General features: G+C 40.9%; 2 protein-coding genes across 6 annotated transcripts in view; one reads left to right on the top strand and one right to left on the bottom strand.

The window, feature by feature from the left end:
* LOC110295144 (zinc finger protein 883-like) overlaps positions 1-6,369 on the bottom strand; it is a 28,517-nt gene extending 22,148 nt beyond the window's left edge. For both annotated transcript variants that reach the window (XM_021163619.2, XM_029476901.1), the window contains exon 1: positions 6,257-6,369. In XM_021163619.2, coding sequence (XP_021019278.2) covers positions 6,257-6,295 — 39 coding nt within the window. In that variant the 5' untranslated portion in view covers positions 6,296-6,369. The remainder of the gene's footprint in view (positions 1-6,256) is intronic.
* A 3,178-nt stretch (positions 6,370-9,547) lies between these two features.
* Positions 9,548-23,464, top strand: LOC110293975 (zinc finger protein 39-like). Of its 4 annotated transcripts, XM_029477907.1 has the most exons (7): positions 9,560-9,682; positions 12,086-12,198; positions 12,690-12,785; positions 17,038-17,164; positions 17,289-17,378; positions 20,257-21,857; positions 23,291-23,464. In XM_029477907.1, the coding sequence occupies exons 3-6, from the start codon at positions 12,765-12,767 to the stop codon at positions 21,840-21,842; spliced, it is 1,824 nt and encodes a 607-aa protein (XP_029333767.1). In that variant the 5' UTR covers positions 9,560-9,682; positions 12,086-12,198; positions 12,690-12,764; the 3' UTR covers positions 21,843-21,857; positions 23,291-23,464. The 4 variants fall into 4 exon arrangements, with proteins under 4 accessions (XP_029333768.1, XP_021017556.1, XP_021017559.1 ...); XM_029477908.1 differs by having other exon boundaries at positions 9,548-9,682; positions 12,696-12,785; positions 20,257-23,464; XM_021161897.2 differs by having other exon boundaries at positions 9,548-9,682; positions 20,257-23,464.
* Positions 23,465-24,100: the final 636 nt, after the last annotated feature.

Here is a 24,100-nt window from a genome sequence, read left to right as displayed (position 1 = left end):
GTAATTTGTATTTCCATGGAGACTCTCCACACTGGTGTCCACTGGCTGGTAATTTGTATTTCCATGGAGACTCTCCACACTGGTGTCCACTGGCTAGAATAGTTTGTATTCCCATCAGTGTTGTATAAGAGCCCCACCTTGTGCTCTCAGCTTCACCAGCATTCATTTGTTCTCTAACTTTGTAGTCTAACGTAGGTGAGGTGGAATCTCACAGCACTTTCCCAGTGGTTCAAGGATGTTTAATACTCTTTAGATATTTACCGACGACTTTTTATTTCTTCTTTCAAGAACATTTATTTTTCTGAGATAAAGATTCTCTACATAATTCTGGCTGTCCTGAAACTCACTATGTAGGCCATGTTGGCAGAGATCCATCTGCCTCTGCATCTCAAGTTCTGGAATGAAAGACTATTAGGCTGGAACCCCTGGTCATACCTCACACAAGCTAGGAAACCCCATCTGCCTTCCTTCTCCTAACCCCTCCGGCACAGAGAAAACTCCCCGTCCCATTTGAAAAAAACTCTGGGCTAATACGTCATCACTCTGGGCTAATATGTCATCACTCTGCATCTCTTCACTTCCGGCCAAGAGCGCCGCCCAGGGGCTCGCTCAGTTTTTGACCATGTATGGACACAAGCCCAGCTCCAAGCTGACACGCCATCACTCCTTGCCTAAACTCTATAAAGTCTCTTGCTTTAGCCCTGACTCATGACTTTACTGACCTCCACCTGTGAGATCAGTGAACCCACCCTGGAGCTTCTTCCTAATAAACCTGCCTTTATCTACCTTTAACCTGTACTATATCTGCATCACCATGGGATAGAAAAAGCCTACCAAGCTGTGCCACCGAGAAGTGTCTATTTCATTTACCCATTTATTGATTGTTTAGCATTTTCTATCTGGCTCTTGTTTTTGTTGTAGTTGCTGTTTTTCTGAGTCTCACGAAGGTCACGTTGACTTTGTACTTTCTATGTAGTAGAGGATGGCCTTCAACTAATTTTTTTTTCTTTATGTGTATTTAGGGCAGGGATGCACATATGTGCACCGTGGTCCATGTGAGAACAGAGAACAGCTCTGTGGAGTTGATCCCTTCCATTTTTATGGGGGTGCTATGATAAAATATCATGACCAAAAGCAACTGAAGGAAGAGTTTATTTTGGCTTATGGTTTCAGAGGAATGAGAGTTCATCATAACACGGAAAGCATGGTACAGTGGCAGAAACAGAAAACTAGCTGATCACATTTTTATCCATGCACAGGAAACAGAGGGAGAACAGGAAGTGGGGCAAACCTATAAATCCTCAAAGCCTGCCCAGTGATGTACTTCCTCCAGCAAGGCTGTACCTTGTAGAAGTTCAAACTAGCACAACGAACTGAGGACCAAATGTTCAAAGACACCAGCCTGGGGGTGACATTCCTCATATAAATCAACATAATGGGTTAAAGCAAAGTGAGCAACCTTCTAGCATAAGCTATCTGTAGTTAGCTTTGGGGTGGTGAGAGCCGGTGGTCTGCTAAATTAACCCAGTCTAAACATTTTTCCTGCTACAAAAGGCATCATTTTTTAAAAACACAGGTGGTAATAATTACTTGTCCCTTGTGGTCCTTCTCTAAGCTATATAATTTTGATGTTTGCCACATTTTTCTTTTGTTCAAAGAAAGGTTTATTATGTAAAATATGATGTATGGAAACATGAAAAGAAGGGCTTGTATAAAGACACTAAAAAAAGTGGGGTCATGAGTATGCTAATTCTGCTGGCTATAGTTCTGGGGTTATGAATATAAGTATGCTAGGAAACAAATATATATATATAAATCATGTCAATTATAAGCCAATAAACTTAAAAAGAGAGAAGATACATCCAATCCTAGTGTTAAAAATGAAGCACACAATCTTCATTAGAGATAAACAATATTAGGTAAAACAACAAAGAGACTAAGAATTCATTGCCTAATCTCCGATTTGCTTAAAAAAAAAAAGATGGGGCTGACAAGATGGCTTCTTTGGTAGAGACAGTTTGATCTCAAAGACCCACATAGTGGAAGAAGAAATGACTCCTGAAATTTTTCTTTTGAAATCCATATAGTTGTTTGCCTCACTCATTCATTCACTCATACACACAAAAATAAGTAAATAAATGTAGTTTTCAAAAAAGGCTGGAGGGAGAACCAAAAAAAAAAAAAATCAACCAAACAAAAACAAAAACAAAAACAAAAAAACAAAACTCCAAAAGTAAAGAAAAAAGTTAAGGGTATCGAAAAGGACCATATTACAGAGAATGTCAGCAATTCTAGGTATCTTCAATATGGAAGAGTTCAATGTTAATTTGCATTATATATTTGAATTCATATCTCATATCATACTGGAGATGGCCTATGAGAAACGATGCTGACATTCTGTTAACATTATGGAGTAAACTTATACAAACCTCAGTTATATGTTAGAGCCATTGTCATATATGAATCTACCATTAACATCACATCTTCATGTGTCACGTGCTTCCATATATTATAAAGCTATAGCTTATAAACTTGGCAATAAGATTAATAGAACTGTGGATATGAAGACAGAGTCCTTCAGGAAATTCACGTCTTTTGGATCATAAATGATAGAAATTGGGCTGCACAGCAATAGAGAAATACTCCTTTTCCTATGAAAACTACAGGAAGGACAGAGGAACAGTATGGCCGCAAATATCTGCATAAGCTTTCCTCATACCACGTGAAAAATCATTTCCATAGACATTAAGTATATAAATCAAAAAGCACACTAAGACATTCAAAAGGTGCTATAGGAGATGGAGTGCTTTCTTTAATTGTACACAAATCTGTGTTTTAAAAAGAAAAACATATCCATAATTTCAACTACACTGAATTCATTGTACTCATGAAATAAAACAAAGGGTAAAAAGGATGACGTGGCCCCATGGGAGAAAACAAACGTCTTACATACATCTAATCACTTTTAATAGGGAAGGAAAAGATAGAGACCTAGGAAGAAAATTAGGCAAGAGATTTGAAAAGCTGTTTTATACAGTAATCATGTTCATGCTCAGTAACTATAAAAAACATAGAACACATTTAGACACGAGAAAAAAAGACCCATAAAACAAAATAACGAGGTAGACAAGCAGTGTTAATGAACACCTGGACTAACTGAACACACATTCAAGATGGAGTATAAGTAGTTATTCTTTTGGAGGAAGTGGCTTTCACAGAGACAAATTATTCTCTGTCACGGGTATTAATGTATGTCCTGATAACACAGGAAACACAGAAAGAGCTGAAATCCTGGGAGACGGAGACAAGAGAAGGTGTAACTTGGAAATGACAAATGAGGATGTATTTAGGTGCCAATCACACCCAAGAGCTTTTATGTGTGGATTAACAATGAAGCATGGGCTAAGTTTTGCATCGATATTATATGTAGGTGATAGTTCACTTAGATACAAAATTTGTAAAGGAAATAGGCAGAACTTCGGGGGAAAATAAAAACCCACAGAGGCACTTAGAAAGACTAAGCTTCATATACCATTTGTGTTGAAAGCTTATAAATAAGAATCATTTTCTCCTACGTTAATTAATAATATTACTGCATCAAAATTTCAACTTGCTTAATTCTTACTAGAAGGGAAAAAAAAGCACGAAACCCTGGAAATTTTCTGTAAGATTCAATATATGCATGTGTAAATGCATAATATATGTGTGTGTGCATGTATGTATCCACGGTATATATGAAATTAATCTAGAAAAGAGCAATAAGATTGGCTACTAACATGATAGTAACATATTATATAACACTGGTACAGTAATAACAAAGTCCAAGTTATCCTAATATAAATAAAATATGCTGATGGATTTATATGGATGTGAAGTTTGTATTAAGAGCAACAAAAGGCATATATTAATCCAATCTTATAAAAACATTATTGGTTAGTAGGAAAAAATCAATAAAAGAGTAAAGCTTTGGCATCCAGAATGGATGCTCAGCACTTCCTAAGCTCCCTCCCCGTCCTCCAGCTCACCCCCGACAACAAGGTCCTTCAGTCTCTCTTGGAGTGAGTTTTAATACTCACAACAAGTGTCTCTGTTTTACTGTATTCCATTTTAATTAATTAATCCTAATCCTCTGAACGCTGGAAGCAGCAAAGACTGGGCCTATGCAAATAGCTATGAATCCCAGCAAAATCCAACTTAGGTTTAGCCCATTAAGATGCATGTGTTTGAATGCTTGGCCATAGGGAGTGTCACTATTAGGACGTCTGGCCTTATTGGAGGAGGTGAGGCTTTATTGGAGGCAGGCTTTGAGGTCTCCTATGCCCAAACTCTGCCCAGTGGGAAGTAGTCCCTTTCTGCTACCTATGGATTAAGATGTAGTACTTTCAGCTCCGTTAGCACCAAGTCTGCCTGCATGCTTCCATGCTTTCCACCATGATGATAATGGACCTGTGAAACTGTAAGCCAGCCCTAACTAAATGTTAGGCAGGCACAAAAGCACTTGGTTGGTGAACCCTGAAAAGGCGTTGAATGCTCCCCCAGTAGCTACTTGAATCCCACCAGGGACTGGCTATTCCAAACAACAGACCTCCTGTAGCTTCAGCACAGAATAAATATTATCAAAACAATGGAACAACAGAGTTTCTTTTAGATGACAGTATACCAGGACTTTCCTTCTGGCAGCAGGGCATCTGGGTGCTTCCCTGAGAGACTGCACCCCCACACCTCAAAAATCCTCTTAGATGAAGAGAGGACCCAGTACCCTAGAACAAGATCAGTAAGATCAACTATCATTACACGACACTAGCATGCAGTTTGTAATTCAGATACTGTGATAAAATTGTCCAAGGGCCCCAAGGCTCCAAAAATCATCTATCGATGGATGTACATGGATCAAAGGATTGTATCGTGAAGAGCAACACAGACATATCAGTATAACAGATAAAAATAGAATTACTAATTAATTAGAAATTTAACTACTAGGTGATAGAAAACACACACACACAACGAGCAGCAGTGGACCTCTCGGCAGCCTTATGGGGCCTTGGCACTTCCTTCACACTCTTCCACAGTTCACCCCACATTTCAGGTCTACTCAGTATTGCTAAATACTCCAAGAGACCTGGGACGGGACGATTATAAGCATTTGGGTTCGGGCACTTCAGAAACCTACTACCTGGAAAAGACATGGAGGTGGGGATGAGGACATCTCACAGTTCCTATGGGGGAAGTAGACAAAGTTGTTCTCATAAGTTGTCCTGGCCTAGAGTCGGGGGGGGGGGGGGAAGGACAGAAGACACAGTTTTTTTAAAACAAGGACTCAAGGGGTTCTTCTCTACTTTACTGGAATGTTCACACACGAACATCCTCAGGACTAGAGAGACAGCTCAGCAGTTAAGAGCAATTGCTGCTCTTCCAGGGGACCCGGGGCTTGGTTCCCAGCATCCGCATCGGGGAAACTCACAGCCTGCTGTAACCTCACTTCAGGGGAATCAATCACACGCCCTTTTCTGGCACTGCCCTCATTTGATGCACTCAGACACACACAGACACACAGACACAGACTCACACACACACACACACACACACACACACAGACACACACACACACACAGAGACACACACACAAACACACTTAAAAATCAATTTTTCTCGTACCTGGAGGAAAACAAAACTTTTTAAAAAAAAAAAAAATATTGGTTTGAGATTGCCATAAGGAAAATATATCATTTGGAACAAATGGGCGGCTTTCAGTGCAGCCGCTCTGCAGAGTACCTGTAAGCCCAGGACCATACAAAATGGGGGGAAAAGGGGAAATTTTCGTGTTGGGCGTGTGGGCGGGGATGTGGAAGAACAGGTAGTCAGACTGCAGTGGAGCTGGCCTAGGTTCTGGATTTGCGACCCTGTTTCCCATTCATTTGTGAAGTTCGGGCTAGGTGGGCTACGGAGAGAACGAAGGGACTGGGGATTCTAGAAAACATAGTTCCTTTCGTGAATGACCGTCACATTCAGAGACTCTCCCCTGATGATCCACCAAGTCCTCGCCACGCATGATCCGGAGCAAACAGGCAGCCAGAGCAGAGCTGCTCAGAGAAGGCGCCAGAACCCTTAGGTAGAAGGACAGGACGCCCAGGCTCCAGCAACCCCACAGCCCAGGGGATCCAGATCAGCTGCCCACGAGGCCTCACCGCAGACCCTGCTCTGCCACAGCGCTTCCCGCACGCGCACTGTCACCTCCAGGCGCCACACGTACACTCACCATGTCCACTTCTGGGGGACGCTGGCGTCTTCTTACCATCGCCCAGCACTTACAGCGTCACCGCGCCACCGAAGCTGAGCAACAGCTTCCCTAGCAGCAAACAGCGATTCCAATATGGAGGGTCCCAGACAAAGGCTGGGCGACAGCCAAAGCCCGCCCCCACCCTCCGTTTGTGTGTCTGATTGGGCACGGCTTGAGGCCAGGGCCTCCGATTGGACAGAGCTTCAGGTTCTCTGACCTCTGAGAGACAGTAGTTGGCTCCAGCTCACAGCTGAAGGAGCCCAGGTTAACAGGTTCTTAGCTGCAGCTGTTGGGGACTCTGGCTCCTGTCATGTCTCCAAGTTTGGACTTCTATAGGAGGCCTGACCCTCGGTCTTCTCCAGCTATGGGGTAGCCATGAGTCCTGTCGCGTAAATGCACAAAGACTTCAGCCTCTGTTAAAACCTTATGCCTTCAGGTCCATACACGTTGCTTTTAGCCTGCTAAAGTCCTCTCTGGACCACAGCTCACATTTGCTTTTAATTCTGTACATAAAGTCATACGTGATTATGAGTTAAGTATGTGTACATGTATTTAGTCAAATAAACAAATGGGAAGATGTCCGTTTTCAAAATCATCCTACAATTTCTGAAATCTGCTCTCATTAGCTTTGCCTTCAAAATGGAAAGAGACTTGTAAAAGTTTTCTTGTATTCAGATTAAAAATTGCAGGCAAAGTCAACCTTGGTGGCGCGTGCCTGTATGTACTCCTTAGCACTTGAAAGACAGAGTCAGGGAAATTGCAATCTCAAGGTCATCTTGGCTACAGGATGAGTTTTATGGCATCTTGGGATGCATATCTAAACCCTGACTTGAAATCAATGAATACACGTGATGTTGATTGCAATGACCCATTGCACCTAAAATATCTTTATAATCTGACCAGTGAAAACTTAATGACTTTTATGTGCTATAGGGACAAGATTTTCAAATGTATTTAGATTCTAGCTTGCCTCCACTCAGAACGGCTACAAAATCCTTTTGAGAGCTATGACTTTCCTGGTCTCAGGAAGTAGAAGGGACTGCTCTATACATATTTTTGTAAGCTCAGCAACATCTAATAAGAGGAAATGGAGATCAGTGTCTATTTGGCGCCTTTTGTTAGTCAAGTGACTTGTAAGCAGTATATCATTAAGTCCTCGTAACCTGCTTTTCTCTGTAGTCCAGGGAATGATCTGTGGTTTTGAATAAATGTGTTTACGGAGTATATAGCAAGCAAAAAAAAGTAAAAGGATAAATTGCATGTTGTTGATTGACAGAACCAGCAGATAGAGAGCAAAACATTAAAACCAGAGTTTACAATACCCAGTAAGGACAACTGGAGGAACCTGACTAAGAGAGCAAGCAGGCTGGAGAAATGGCTTAAGAACATTTAACGTTCAGCCCTGAGGACCAGAGTTCAGATCCAGCACCCATATCAGGTGACTCAAAACCATCTGTAACTTCAGTTCCAAGGGATCGGATGCTCTCTTCTGGCCTTCGGGGCACCTTCATGTACATGTCTGCATACACTTACACAAACACATGTATGTACACACACACACACACACACACACACACACACACACACGCAGGCACCAAAGTGACAAAATGAGAAATTGGTAGTGTTTACAGTCATGCAGCAGGAGTTGATCAGGGGGCATCAAGGCAGTCACCTGGGGTTCCTGATTATAATCTTTTCCACCATGAATCTTTTCCTGGCTTCTCCTTCCGAATGCAGGGGTTTTTACCACAGTATGAACAATAGTAATGTTTGTTGAAAGTAGTTTATCTTTTAGCGGTTGCTATTGATGCACTGTGCTCAATAGTCTAGCATGCTTGTGTTTTGTTTTGCTTTGTTTTGTCTTCTTTGCTCTCCTTGTTACAGAGCTGTCAAGTCAGCCTGACTCAGGACGGGGAGTTTGGGGAGGAGAACAGGGAGGAGGGCCTTCTCGCTGCCCGAGTCTGCTTTTAAAACACTTGAAATAGCACATGACAGTTTGCTTATGTAATTTATATTACAGTCACATAAGGTTGGATACACGCCCTTCATTGTTTGGTAAAACAGCAGTGATTTTTCTCTAAAGAAAATGCCAGGCAAGACAATACTGAGGTCATGACAATACTCAAGGCTCACCAATAGTTGCCTCTAGATCTAAAAGCAGACTCAAGGCAAAGCAGGCCCCTGGAGGGGAGGTAGAAAGTATAGTCCTCGAGGAAGTATGCTACACTACAAAGGAGCTTTGTGAGTTTGCTAAGTCATTCAAACAGAAGTCTGTTTTATTTCTGTGAAGAGATACCAAGTCCAGGCTCTTTCTCTTCCTTTCCATGTGTGGATCAGGATGTAGCTCTCAGCTACCACTTCAGCACCATGTACTTCACCATGCTTCCCACAATTGTGATAACAATAATCACAGACTAACCTCTGAAACTGTCAGCAACCCCTCCTATCCCCCCTCCCCCAGTTAAATGCTTTCTTTTATAAGAATTGTCTTGGTCACGGTGTGCAACTTTATTGTTCAAAATCAAGTGAGCGGCCCTGAAATTATAAACATAGAAGAAATGGTAAAATAACTCATTAGGTTAATATAGAAGAGACCATGAATTTGAGATGGAGAGAGGGAGGGGATATGAAAGGGTTTGGAGGAAGAAGACATGGTAAGAGTTGGAGAGAGGAAAGAAAAGAAAGAAAGGATGTAAATATATTTAAAATAATTTAAAAGATAAACCCCATATACTCCAGTATCACTCAAAGGAAAAAAAATCTTAATTATTTTCATCACAAAAAGTCACATACTTAAGACAGTATATAATTTCTGCCTTGAATTCTTTTCTAGTACATTTTAGAAAGTCCAGACCGTCACAGCTGTACCAGAAAAAAAGACTCTAGGTAAAAGCCTGAAATAGAATCCAGATCCCATTCTTTTGAGCAAACCATGTGACCTAGCCTATTCGCTATAAATTCTGGAGGCAGACACTGTACATAGCAAGCTTTGTGTGTATGTGTAAAATCATGCCACAAGTTTATGTGATTTTAGGTACAGGAATATAAGGAATATAAGGAATATGCTGAGTTTCACAAGAAACCCTCTGTCTTAAAATTAGCTGCAGCCAAGAACCTGTCGTTCTGAGCTCCTACAGCTGTGCGTTGGCGCCATCTACTGTCACTCAAGGGGCAGGGCCCGGAGCCCTGTCCAATCGGAGGCACTGAGTTGAGACGTGTCCAATCAGACACACAGAGGGAGGGCGGGGGGCGGGCTTTGGCTGTCACCGGTCCTTTGTCTGGGAGCCGCCATCTTGGGCTCGGTGTTCCTGCCCAGGAGCCTCCTGCGCAGCTTTGTTGGCGTAGTGACGCTGTGGGTGCTGGACGATGGTGGGAGGACACCAGCGTCTCCCAGAAGTGGACTTGGTGAGTGTGCGTGTGGTGTCCGGAGGTGATGGCGCGGGAGCTGGGCGCGCTGTTGCGGAACGGGGTCTGCAGTCAGGCCTCGCGGGCGTTCGCGCCGGATCCCCTGGGCTGTGGGCTGCTCGAGCCCGGGCGTCCTGTCCCTCCGGATGCGGTGACTTCAGCGGGCTCTGGGCTACTCGGGGAAGGCTGCTTGGGTCCTGCAGGTAGTGTTGTGTTGGGTTCTTTTCTATTCCGTCTGTGAGGCTTTTTCCACGAGAGTGAGTGTGGCCCACCGGATACTTAGTTTCTTCTTCCTTCTTATGAGCCTGCTGGTTTCCTCTAATTTTTATAGATGGTTGGGCATCCAGTCTCAAATCCAGAATCCTGAATGCCAGCCCCGCCCCTCCACATTCTTTATAAGCGTTCCCTGCCCCTATATTTACCTTTTTGCCTATTTTCTCAAATACCAACTTCCAGTTTCCATTATGTTAACTGTTATTCATTGTACATTTCAAATATGCAGTATTGTATAATGTAGTGGTTTTTTTTTTTTTCCATTTCTAGAGTACTAGAGAAAAGTACACTCTCAAGAACTTAAATTTTTTTTTTTTCTGTTTGTGAACACATCACAAAAACAGAAAGGAAAACAAATCATTTGACTCCTGAACATTGTGGGAAAAGTCATTGAGTTTTACATGAATGCTCTGTTAATGTGTTTCAGCATGCATATTACCATATAGCAACAAAATGGAATACTTGTTAACTATTTGCATACCAAAGTATCTGAGAATAACAGTTTTGTTTTAATGCTGGTCATGTTTACACATGTCCTCAAAAGTTCAATTGTATTTTAAGTTATTTATGGGCTCATCCTTGGGGCATCTTTATGCACAGTAGGCCACGTCTGGAATTCAGTTCAATCAAGAACAAACTCATTGCCAAGTTGAGCAAATGATATTATTTAGAAAACATAGGTAAAGCCCAAAACACCACAACTTAGTAAGTAGTAGATTATTTTACTTATATGTAAATATGTTTATTTGTGTGATTGTCTGCCATTAGCATGCAGTAGCTTGGAGGCCAGAAGAGGGCACTGGATCCCCTGCAGTGGCTGTAACAAGTTGTGAGACACCTGGGAACTGAACTTGGGTCCTCTGGAAGACCATCAAGTATTCTTAAATATTGAGCCAGTTCTCGAGCCCTAAGATTTTTATATTACCTAAGACTGACTTACAGAGAAGTCAACAAAAGATGATGGTTTAAAAAGTCACGGGTTTGGCCCTGCCCTCACATTGCATACACCTGAAGAACATTAAAGAGTATTCATTTCTAAGTGGGCCAGTATAGCGATTCATATTTCATTGGCTCTTTGCAACTTGAATTTTGGAGATTTTAAGTTTTTCTGGGGGTTAGGAATGGGAGTTCAGGGTTCTAGAAACATTTTCAATGTGCTACATGTATTGGTTATGTTGCAGGATCAATGTCAGGTGTTTGAGAACAGCTTTGCTTAGTGAAAGGGACAGAACAAATCCAGGATACTCAGCTGTATCTTTCTCCACATTCCAACAAGACGAAATGCTTTCTAGAATCATGTCTTTGGGTCACTTTCACAGTAAGGTGTTCCATGCACAGTGATTTGTATTTATCTACAGAAATCATAAGTGACCTATAAGTACTAAAAGTGAAGAAAATAATAATTGGTGTGCCTATGGGCGCATTAGCCGTGTTTGCAGATTTCTCCTGAGATGAGAAGTCAGAAACAAACTGTGGCTCCTTGATTTCTTGGGTTCTGTTATTAGAATAAGTGTCCTTTATCGAGGACTGAGAAGGACCAGATCAATGACCGGAGGAGTCTTGTTGTTTAGTGGTGACCCTTGGTTTTGGTTGTCAGGTTGCATTGATTCAAGTCCTGACTCCAAGGTTTAACATTTTTTTGTTTTTAAGGACTGGAGAGCTTAGCCATTAAAGGTTACACACCTTTACCACAATACAAACAGTGGTATTTTTTATTGATTCTCTAACAGTTTCATACATGGATACAGAGTGTCTTAATCAAGTTACCCCTGCTCCCCTTAGGCACCCCAGTAGGCCCTTCTCCTACTTTGATGTCCCCTTTATTCATATAACCTAGAGTCTAATTAGTTAGGCCAGCTGCCTAATACTTGTTGGGAGTTCCTTGACTTGGAACAGGTACAGAAACCTCATCTACAAGTGGAGGCTGTATGATAGTGAGCTTTGAATGTCAGCAACTTGCCAGGAGTTCTCTGTCTATAACCAGGACAGTCCCATTGAAAGGCAGCTCTGTTTCCTAAACCTTGGATCCCGACTGTTGGGACTCATTGCTTGTGAGGCTGTCAATGGGAAAGTGTCGTGGTCTGGTGCCTGCACTGCAGAGGTCCTGGAGTGCACTCACCTGTCTTTCAGATCCCTGCTATCTGAATGGAGGACCACAGTAGGCCACTGGAGGAGGAGAATCAAGATGTTCCAGTTGACAGTCAGGTGACCCTCTGAAGCTCATCTGCCTCTTCAACCATCAGGTAAGTGCACATACCCAAAAGAGCCCATCTGATCCTAGCCTAAATTACGGACCAGCCCAGTCCTATTGAATTTAAAAAGTTTTGCAGGGGCTTGTTACCTAGTGTAGCTAATTATCGCCCCCTATGATAGACAGGATTCCAAACTTTAATGACTCTTTGTTAATATTGGCAAAACAGTAGGTACTTTATAGGTAGTGATTTCCTCTAACTGAAAGATGAGTCACATGGAAAAAAATGTAGACATGTATACGTAGGATTGGTGTTCAACTCACAGTACCTGTTAGGCTGGTTTCATTAATTTACGGGTTGGTGACTCTGCTGTTACTTAGGGCCCCAAAGGCAGCCCCTCCTGTACAATGGAAGGCACTGGGTTGAGGAATCAGGCAGATGGAACAGTAGGGGGCAAGTTTTCCCAGTCTTGCTAGGGCCTTTTACTCTGAAGCTCGCCATCCTGGGATGCGTCCCTAGGCTCAGTCTCCTCTACTCTGGAGGTCTAGGTGGCTGTGCTGTAGACTCTGTTGCCCTGTGACGTGCTGGTGCGGGGAGTTCCATAGGGAGGACGCTCGATGTCCTGGAAGCCAGAAATGGTGAGTGTGTGGGTCAGTGTTTTGAACCAGGGTCTATAATTGGTGGGGATCATTTGTGGCTCTGGAGTCTACAGGTCAGAACCCTGTTCTGAGTCACTGGGCCCCAGGTCCCCTCTCTCTGTGGGGTGGGTGATGGGCTGGTAATTGGGACCCAGGTGGCCTGTCTCATTCCTGCAAGATGACTTCAACTCCGGTTGGAGCTCTTTGTGCCGTTAGTTCCTTACTGACCGTAGGGCAGCAGGTTGGGCCATCAGTGGGTACAGGGTGCATTCTGTTCTGTTCCAAATGATTAAAAAAAAAAAGCTTTTAAAGTATCATGAGTTTAACATTTAGTACAAATGATACAACTTTAAAAAATTCTTTTACGATTTCATACTTATGCATAGTATACTTTGATTAACACCCTGTTGTCCTTTTGTCATTGTCCCTTCCCACTGAATACTCCTTCCCAACAAGACCTTCTCTTTCTTGTTTGCTTGTTTGTTTGTTTGTTTTAAATTATTTTTAAATTTATATTTTATATATTTTTAATGGCCCACTGCATTTAAGTAGGGTTGCTAGCATGAGTGTGGCTAGGGGATTATTGACTGCAAGGATAGTTTAATCAGAGGCAATACTAAGGAATATTAAACACTTACATACTGCCCATACTTCTTAAGGAATGGTGGAGCCTTATGAGACCCTCCCCTACCCATGATGGATTGCACTAGGTGCCCTCTTGTGTAGGTGGCCACTGTCAGCCTCTTTTCCCCAAGGCTACATGACCTGCTTGTTGGTGCACTTTTGGCCTGTGGCCTCCTTCCACTCTGTTGCTTGAGCTGAGGCCACTGGCCATCTTGGCTTCTCACTGCCCTGTCTATCTCTTTCACTGCCCTGTCTATCTCTCTCACTGCCCTGTCTCTCTCACTGCCCTGTCTCTCTCACTGCCCTGCCTGTCTATCTCACTGCCCTGTCTGTCTATCTCACTGCCCTGTCTATCTCACTGCCCTGTCTGTCTGTCTCACTGCCCTGCCTGTCTATCTCACTGCCCTGTCTGTCTATCTCACTGCCCTGTCTATCTCACTGCCCTGTCTGTCTCACTGCCCTGTCTGTCTCACTGCCCTGTCTGTCTATCTCACTGCCCTGTCTATCTCACTGCATTTTCAACTTCAAGTCTCCTCTTTTCTCAGGATTCCTCTGTTCAGAATAAAGTCTGTCTTTTGTTGCTATGATCTTCTCGCTCTTGGGTCACCTCTAGACAGCTTTTGTTCCTCAGCCTGACCCAAGAAGTTCCCATTTTCAATCAATTTTAACCTTCTTTCTTACTTGATATCTTTTTCATTGTAGGATTTAAAAATTTGTGTCAAACTTGGAACTTTACACATCTTAGCTCACTGCTATGAACTTTTTTTTTCTTCCCCACCACCCTGAACTAGAGGTGGCAGCTTTTAATTTATTTTAAAGCATAAAAGATGGGAACCTAGCTAGGTTTTAGTCCTGCATGTCCTCAGGTGTCTACTGGCTCCTTGTTCCTCTTTACCCATTATACACTGGCACACTTACACTGTCTAGTCATAACTGTGGATACTTTTGCTAAATGTAATGGCCACTACCTGAGATATACTGCTGTCATTTTTGTTTTAAGTCCCTATGGTAAGCACAGGGCATGCTATGCAGCACTTATATTATGTTGTTACACCGCTTAGTAGGGCTGAAGTGCCATTCTTATTTGTAATGTTTGTTGAGTTTTAATTAGCATTTAGGACAGGGTATAACAGCATCCTTATACTGTTTGTTATTTCAGATGATTGTCATTATGATGATTAATTTCCCAATAAGATCAGAAGCAATTATTTTTTCTCATACTAATCTGTCATCAAGAGCATAGAGCATTTACTTCTCTGACTCAGAGTACCAGAGGAAAAAACAATTTTTTTCCCTCTGTGTAGTACATTCTCAAACCTCATGACACAGGGAAAATGTGAACGTGTGGATGATACCCCTGACTTCTGCTTAGAAGACTGTACATCACTTGCATTCACAGTGCAGAGTGAGCCCAGATAGCAAAGGCAGACTCCAGGTTGGCTCATGTGAATGTTGGGATCCTTCGGTATTTTTCTCTGATAAAGCCATGGCAAATCAGAGCTATGATAGTTGAAGTGTTGACCTTTTCCCCATAACCTCTCTATTGAAGCCTATATCCAAATCCACATGCCAACTGTATGTGAAGATAGGGCTTACAGCAAGTAATTAGTATTAAATTAGGAAATATGTGTGAGGTGCTAACACTGTATGGTTGTACTTCCTCATCCAAAAGAGGAGGAAAAGTCGGGTGCTAGCACAGTGTAAGAGCGTTTATCTGTCATGCCCAAAGCTACAATTTGAACCTTAGAATTGAAGACATGAAAATAAGAGGAAGGGAGAATTAACTTGTTCTTAAAGACACTCTGATTAGGCTATCAAGAAGGAGACTTTATTTGTTATTGTCTGGATATATTCTTATGTGTGAACATTTTCAGTGATGGCTAATCTTGCTTGTCAACTTGACATTACTGGGAAGAGGCCACTTCAGTTGAGCAATTGCCTCTATTAGATTGACCTGTGGTCATATCTGTCAAGAATTTTATTGGTTGCTGATTGATGTAAAAGTCCCAGCTCACTGTGGGTGACACTATTGTGGGCAAGTTGGCCTGGGCTATATAAGAAAGACAATTGACTAAGCTAGAGGGAGAGAGCCAGTAAGGAGCATTTCTCTGTTGTTTCTGCCTACTGGTTCTTATTTGAATTCTTGACTTAGTACCCCTTGATGATGGACAATATCTAAGCTGAAGGGTGTCATAAAGTTTTTTTTCCTCTTAAAGTTGATTTTTATCAAAAGCAAATTAAAACAGTTTGCTGTGTTATTATTTATTTGCTTTACTGGGTGTCGAAACCAGGGCTTCATATGCTAGGAAAGCTACCTCTGAGCTACAGTCCCAGCCTTTTTGTCGCCTATCGAGTGTGTTTATTCAATCATCCTATTTGGAATCGTGCCCAGGATTTTAGGTATATATTAGGTACATGAAGATGATCGTCTTCCTCGTTTCTGTTTCATTGGATTTGCAAGTTCCCATTAGAGAGTGATAAATGCTTGCGATTGAGCATGTTAACTCTGCAGTGTTGTGAATATTTCTTAGGGAGGCATCAAATTCTATTTCCCCAGATAACACACCAATGAATTGGTGAAAGAAACTATTCTACCCAAGTCCTGCTCAGTGAGCGTTAGTTAGGGCTCCTTAATAGGAGCACTGGTAGCTCCTAAGCAGCTGCACCACGGAAGGGAATGTCTCTCTAATTGTCTGTGCAACTTTGAGAAGGGTTGGAGCCCCTCTTGTTATAACAGCAACTGCCTCTAAATCAGAGGTCAGAGTTAATGATGTAGATAGTCAAGCGTTACCTTGGTTCATGTTAATTTACATATTGCATGCCTCCTCTTAGACTCTTGATTTAGGAAATAGGTAATAGTTACTTTTATGTGGATGCTAGCAGTAGCAGTTATTTTTGTTTAGTAAGACAATACAGGATTGGCTGTAACTTTTATGTATATGGGTGTTTGTCTATGTAACATGACGGTGCAGGGAATCAAATCTGGATTCCTTGGAAGAGCAGTCAGTGCTCTTAACTGATGAGCCATCTCTCCAGCCTTGGACAGTTCCTTATGTATAGAGTCGACTATTAACATGTCCTTGAAATCAAACTGTTTTAACTACTTAAATACAAAATCACTGGATAATAAATGATTTGAACATTTACTGATATTAGTACTCATTACATGAGCATACTTAGACACAGTATCCTGCCTAGTTCTGTTAGCTTAGCTTTGTGCTGTTATAATTGGACTTCTGGTACTTCATTTTCATGAGAACACATCCATGAAAACATTTGATATTTCTGTCTTTTGTAAGTAGCATATGCTTTCTATTTTCTACATCACTGTCCTGTTGTACATAGAACATTGCCTCTTTTTTTAATACATCAACAATATGTTTGTCCTTGTGTCTTTGGACTATATTAGGTGCTTTTCTGAGGAGAATTTTATTAATCCATTTATTCCTAGTAATAAGGATTGTTCAGCATCTTTAAGGAAATTAAGGATAATTACATTTTCTTCAATTATTAAATTCATGTATAGATAACATAATACTTTCTCCCATAATACAGAATACAGATCCAATTTTGGGTTATCCAGGTATCCACATAGAATGATGAGCTCAGGAGAAATGTGTCATTACAGGGGTTGGTGTCATTTGAGGATATAGCTGTGGAATTCACCTGGCAGGAATGGCAGGACCTGAATGAAGGTCAGAGAACTCTCTACAGGGATGTGATGCTGGAGAACTACAGCAACTTGCTGTTCTTGGGTAAGTGGACAATGGAATATAACTGTCTATCAAAACTAACTGTCCTCATCATGGGATGTCTCCGCAAATGAAGATTCTTTCTTCTCTCTGCCTGGCTTAGAAGGCTAATATTTTCCATTTACAGGGCACTGCAAGACCAAACCTGAGCTGATCTTCAATTTGGAGCAAAGACTTGGGTCATGGATTGTAGAAGCCTCACACCAGTGTGTCCCAGGTACATCAGTGCATTGTAGTTAGGGATTAAGATGACGAGAACTAATCAGATACAGTAATAATCTATCTCCATGTCCCAGTCCTAAAGATGGCTAATCTCATGATTAAGACATTTGTCTAATACACTGTCTGACTTAGTTAGGGTTTGACTGCTGTGAACAGACACCATGACCAAGACAACTCATAAGGACAACCTTTAATTGGAGCTGGCTTACAGGTTCAGAGGTTCAGTCTTTATCATCAAGGTGGGAACATGGCAGCTTCTAGGTAGGCATGGCACTGGATGAGCTGAGAGTTCTCCATCTTCATCTGAAGGCTGCTAGTAGAAGACTGCCTTCAAGGCAGCTAGGATGAAGGTCGTAAGCTCAAGCCCACAGTGACACACCTACTCCAACAAGGCCACACCTCCTAATAGTGCCACTCTCTTGGCCAAGCATATACAAACCATCAATATGTTATTTTTTTGATTTACTATAAATTCATTTCCCTATATGAATCTTAGAGAAAGAACATATTGTTTTATTTTAGGAAAAGTCTAATAAACTGAGTTGTGTAGCAGTAGATAGGCATTTATTTTATTTATGTAATTAAACTATGAGATGAGTATTTTTCAAGTTTACTACATAATATGCAGGTAGCTATCTACCAAAACCTTAGTCATGGATATTAATAGCAGAGATACAAATTTATGAATGAGTCACTTAAGGCTAGTATTAAATTATAGGTATTGCTGCAGTTACAGGTGAAATCTGAGAGAATGGCGTTAGAGTGTTCTAGAGTAAAGCAGTAGGTTCCGAGTGCTTTATGATTCTCTGGACACAAAGAGAGAAGGTAGCAAAGGACAAACTATTCCAAGTCTTTAGGGCAACTAAAAAAGAAGAAAACAAAACTATAATGTATTTGTGCATGCCCATCCATGGACACCCCCCCCCCCCCAGAACTGTAATGCACACACTTGCATGCATGCATGCACTAAGTAGCCTATAATTATCTCCCTGTGCAGAGAAAACCCAAAGCAGTAAGCACAGGCTAAGTCTGGAGAATGTAGGCAGCCCTAGGGACAACTGGATAGAGGAGAAACCCACAGTTGTCAAAAAGGCTAAATCCAGTTGAGTGTTCCTTGTCGGAAAGTGACTTCATTACAGACTAGCATTGGAGGAGAAACCACTTAGATTGTTCCTTTACCTTGAAGTGCCATACCCAGAATCCAACTTGAGAGAGGTACTTGAGGTGGTAGTCATTCAGTTTTTGAGACTGAGACACTGTGGACATGGAATCAAGAAATAATCATACATCACAGAGGGTATAGACATGCTTTCACCATTATTAATTTAACAAACTAGAAGACCCTTTAAGATAAAGATTTTTTTTTTTTTCCTTTTTCGAGACAGGGTTTCTCTGTGCAGCCCTGGCTGGCCTGGAACTCACTTTGTAGACCAGGCTGACCTCCAACTCAGAAATCCTCCTGCCTCCTGAGTGCTGGGATTAAAGGTGTGTGCGCGCCACTACGCCCGGCTCAGATAAAGATTTAATTAGTATCTTCCAATAAGAATCCTAAATTTAAGTCTTCTTAAATTTAAAGCAGATGGCTAGATGGAATAAAAACTAAGATGTTACTTGCTGTATGTAGCATCTCCTCTTACTGGCCAAAGTACTTACGAATTTAAAATATGAATAATATTTTTTGAAACAAATTATTTTCATATATTTATGAATTATTTTTACTGTAAAGGTACTCCTCAGTAAGCCAACTTCATACCAGATTAATTTAGATGGGATAAAGAAATAGACCGAATATTTATAAAGGAACCAATCCATTAAAATATAATTATTCCAAATTCTTATGCACGAAATTTTGGTGTCTGGGGTCCATTAAAAAAAAAAAAAAGAAGACAAGTTCTGGATAGAGCATTAGCATCCTTGGAGTGAATAATGTACATCACCAACAACGTAACAAAGACATCTGACTGAGGCGACAGCCACTCTCATGAATGAACTACGGGAGTTAAGTAGCTAAAATAGTTTATTATCATCAACAGCTAACTCAGGAACAAGATTTCACAGGGAAAGTTTATAGTTAAACAGTAGTGTGCATCAATGAATGAGCCTACAGAGACTTCTTAGTGTATACTGTCCCAGTGGCTGTGAAATACACATCTAAGCTTTGTCTAAAACAAATGAAATTTGAAGTTGTAAAGCTAGCTCTAATAAACAAAAAAACATTGAAAATAATTTCTTTAATCTTTTAGAATCAAAACCGAAAATGCTAAAACCCAATAGCCAGAGAAATTAAAGAAACAAATATGTGTTTGAACAGTTTTGCGTGATCAGTGGCTCGTAAAAGTATGGGAGTTAAATCTCCTAGGACGAAGTAAACTCAGAAAAGTAGAAGGGGAGCAGAAAAGTAGAAGGGGAGCGTGTGGACAGAGGGAGAGCGCCTACAGAAAAGTAGAAGGGGAGTGTGTGGACGGAGGAGGGAGAGAGTCTACAGAAAAGTAGAAGGGGAGCGTGTGGATGGAGGAAGAGCGCCTACAGGTCTGGGCGAGAAAGTAGAGATGAGCATCATCAGTGTACATCGTGTACACATACAAAACCAAGACACTATTCAATGGTATACATAGATAAAAACACAATACATATTAGTATGCTAAACTTAGAAGTCACGTATGACATTGAGTTAGGTAAAGGAAAATTCATGTCATTTTGGTAAGCAATCTAACAACTTTTTAGATTTTTCGTTCTTGGTAAAATGATTTAAAAGCAAATAGATGGGTAAAGCATAGATGAAGAATTTGTGTGGTGTATGTGTGTGTGTGTGTGTGTGTTATCCTAAGATAGTCCAGTTTGTGCTTATTAATATGTCTTAACTATCATTTTAGATTTCCAGAATATGAGTACCCTGAATAAGACCAGTCCAGATACCAAAGCAAGACATGTGTGGCAAGTTGCCCCCAACAGTGATACACCAAAGGAGTTGGCTGGAATAGGGAATACTTGCAGTGTGAGCACAAACCGTATTTCAAATCAGACTGTAAAGAATGAGAACTCACTAGGAATGAGTCCTAGAAAGTTTATTCTGTGGAAGGACGTGTATCTCCATACTGATGCTGATGAGATAGAAGTTGGAGAAGAACCTGATGATCTTAATGGAACTGCAAAATCTGTCAAACACCCTGAGCATGTTAGTCTATACAAGTTTCAAAATTCACAGAGTTACTTTCAAAGTCTGATACCAGGGAAATCCTTCAGCACAAAAGCAGTATTACTTACTCATAAGTTCAGTGAATATGCAAAATCCTTAGGTGATCCAGCATTTATTGACAAAGAGATGGCTCAGATAAGGGTGAAATCTTTTGAATGTAATGTATCAGAGAGAAACTGTAGCAAGTCTGACCTTAATGAAAATGAGCCCATGCACATGGGAGAGAAGCATTACAAATGCAGTGACTTTGAGAGCCCTTTTATTATTGAATCATACCTTCCAAAACATAAGGGGCAGCATGAAAAATTCTTTATCCAGAAGGAATATGAGTTTTCTCAGCAGTCAGACGTGAGTCTTCATCAGAAAATCCGCAGAGGGAAAAAAACCTATGAATGTAAAATATGTGGCAAGTGCTTTTATTGGAAAACCAGCTTCAATAGACATCAGAGCACTCACACTGGTGAGAAGCCCTATGAATGTACAGAATGTAGTAAAGCTTTCTGCCAGAAGTCACACCTCACTCAGCATCAGAGAGTTCATACAGGTGAGAGACCATATATATGTTTTGAATGCAGGAAAGCTTTCTATCGTAAATCAGAGCTTACTGACCATCAGAGAATTCATACAGGTGAGAAGCCATATGAATGTAAGGAATGTGGGAAAGCTTTTTGCCAAAAGCCCCAACTTACTCTACATCAGAGAATTCATACAGGTGAGAAGCCCTATGAGTGTGCAGAATGTGGGAAAGCCTTCTCCACCAAGTCCTATTTAACTGTCCATCAGAGAACTCACACGGGTGAGAAACCTTACGAATGTACAGTATGTAGGAAGTCATTTATCTGTAAGTCAAGTTTCAGTCATCATTGGAGAACTCATACAGGTGAGAAACCTTACGAATGTAAGCAGTGTATGAAGACCTTCTACCGTAAGTCAGGCCTGACTCGACACCAGAGAACTCACACAGGTGACAAACGCTATGAATGTCAATTATGTCAGAAAGCTTTTTACTGCACTTCACACCTCATTGTACATCAGCGAACTCATACAGGTGAGAAACCGTATGAATGTAAGGAGTGTAGGAAAGCTTTCTATGATAAGTCAAACCTGAAGCGGCATCAGAAGATTCACACTATGAAGAAAGCCTCTGAGACTCGCAAACAGTCCAACAACTTTTTTCTGAGTGATGCTGCTCCACATCAGACAATGTATTATGAATATGAAGAGTGCAAGAAAGCTTTCCACCAGAAAACAAACTTTACTTAAACATTCTTCTTACAGGTAAGGGGACCCTGTGATTGGAAAACACTTATCCAAAAGTCAGATCTTACTGTACATTGGACCACTTATACAAGGGATTAAACCAAATGAATAAACAGTGAAGGAAAACCTTGATCTTTGTTTGTTTATCAAAGAACTCACAATTGACTGTGGCAGATAATTTAGCCGGGTACATTAACCCAAGATAAGACAGATGTTTATGGTAGAGGATCACTTGCACTCAGGCAATAGAGGAAGACACCGTGGTTTAAGAACAAATAGGGCAAAGTTTTCTACTTGAGGTTCTCCTGACTACCAGAACCCAGTGGCGTGAAACCAGCGAAAGTGAGGAGTGCCCCAAACTCTGAAGAGAACTTGGAACTCATTGTTGGGTGTTTGGGGACATGCCTATAATCTTAATACTCGGCAGGGGGAAGAAAGAGGTGAGGAGTTGTAGTCTAACCTTTGCTACAGAGCAATTCAAACCTAGCCTGGGGTACATGAGGACTTTTTTTTTTAAGATGATTAAAAGTAAGAATCTGACAATCTGAACTTCACAAACCATATAAAGGGGACAAAGGACAATACAAATCGGGTTAAATGTTGCTATACCTCACTTCCATTTGAATCAAAGATGCTATAAGAGTCCTATTTGTGTGAATTATGTGGAAACGTGTGGAACTTCGTGGAAATTACGTGACCCTGAGCATCACTCATAAGAGTCCACTTGAATTTAGGCAGTTAGGGTTGTGGATGTAGCTCAGTGACAGAGTGTTTGGCTGCTATTATTGTAACCTGTCTTTGATATAAATTACACATATTATGGCCTTAAAGGCTTTATCTGTGCATGCACTCCACAGCACATAATCAAGGTCAGAGGACAAATCGCAAGGTCAGTTCTCTTCTACCTGGTGGGTTCTTAGTGTCAAACACAGGCTATCAGGCTTGGCAGAAACCATCTTTACTCTCTGAGCCATCTCTCCTGCCTTTGTATTTTATTCTTAACAACTGTTGTAAGTTACAAGTAATTCTGGAGATATTTTCAGCTAGTCCAGAATGCTTTCCTGGGAAGGACAGGAAGAACATTTCTTTTTATCACCCTTTTTTTTTTTTTTTTTAGTCTCCCTAACTTCAGTTTGCAGATCAGGTCTTGGCACAAATGCCTTGGCTAATAGCAAAGTCCTCCTTATCTTGCCTTAGCTTTGTGAATGCTTAGATTAAATGTATGTGCTACTATGCCCACCCATACAATTTTAAGGCATAAAAAAAATTAATGAAAATTTCTGGAGTTACTGGATGCTATGTTCATGTTCTAAATACCCCATCAGTGTGTCACAAAAAAAAAAAAATGAGCAAATGAAAGATTTGATTTTACAGCTCAGTGAAGGGATGGCAAATCTCTTGACATCAAGAGAAATGATGGTAATGTGAAATTTCAAAATTTATTGCATCAGGTCCCTGCATCTTGGCCATCACAGACAAGCAGAAGTTGGGGAAGCTGAAAAAGAATGAACGGTGAAATACAACATACTCTCATTTGGACTGTATTAAAATCCTAAAATGTAAAAGTATTCTGATCATATTATTTGAGTGTTAATTGGAAATAATAAATGATTTAAAAAATATTATTTTAAGTTGTATTCAGCCGTTGTGTACAAACAAGCAGGATGGTCATTCCCAGTCAGCATAAGTTGACCTCCAATCTGGGGCATGTGTGGTTGACATAAATGAAAGGTGATAGTTATACTGAAATCTAGTGGACAAGCTCATAATATAAGTACATTCTGTATTATATAGTTTTAGAAATCCAAATGAAGGCATTTAGCTTAAGTACATAAAATTTGTAATATACATAATGAAACAAATACATCGAGAGACCAAAGAGGTAGGGTACATGGCCTTTTTATGTACATAGTTCTCATTGCAATTTCAGACTTACAGTATTAAATCACTGTGGTTGTATGATTTAACTTGGTATTGCTGTGACCAACTATCTGACAACAAATTTCAGGGTGTAACTATTTATTTTTTAGGCCATCATTCCAAATAGTCAATAGTTTCTTGACCGACCCCCTTCCCATGGATAGGTCATGGTTGGTGAAAGGGTTAGCAAGCACTTTTTAACATTAAAACAAAAAACAGCAAAGAAGTGGCTGAGTACCAGGTATTTTAACGATATACAACAGCAACATATATGAAAAACAAATATATCCCCTCTCCCACAAAAAAGGCAAGCAAAAGGACTTGTTATATCTCCTCCTAAA

This window comes from Mus caroli, chromosome 5 (assembly GCF_900094665.2).
Source record: "Mus caroli chromosome 5, CAROLI_EIJ_v1.1, whole genome shotgun sequence".
NCBI lineage: Eukaryota > Metazoa > Chordata > Mammalia > Rodentia > Muridae > Mus > Mus caroli.
The sequence above is the reverse complement of the archived record's forward strand: the minus strand, read 5'-3'. Positions and strand labels throughout refer to the sequence as shown.

Excerpts from the sequence above, each read along its gene's own strand:
- LOC110293975 (XM_029477908.1), top strand. The coding sequence starts at position 12,765 with ATGTCCTGGAAGCCAGAAATG. Across the intron at positions 12,786-17,037 it reads TGTCCTGGAAGCCAGAAATG|GGGTTGGTGTCATTTGAGGA; the intron begins GTGAGTGTGTGG and ends GTGTCATTACAG. Across the intron at positions 17,379-20,256 it reads CTCACACCAGTGTGTCCCAG|ATTTCCAGAATATGAGTACC; the intron begins GTACATCAGTGC and ends CTATCATTTTAG.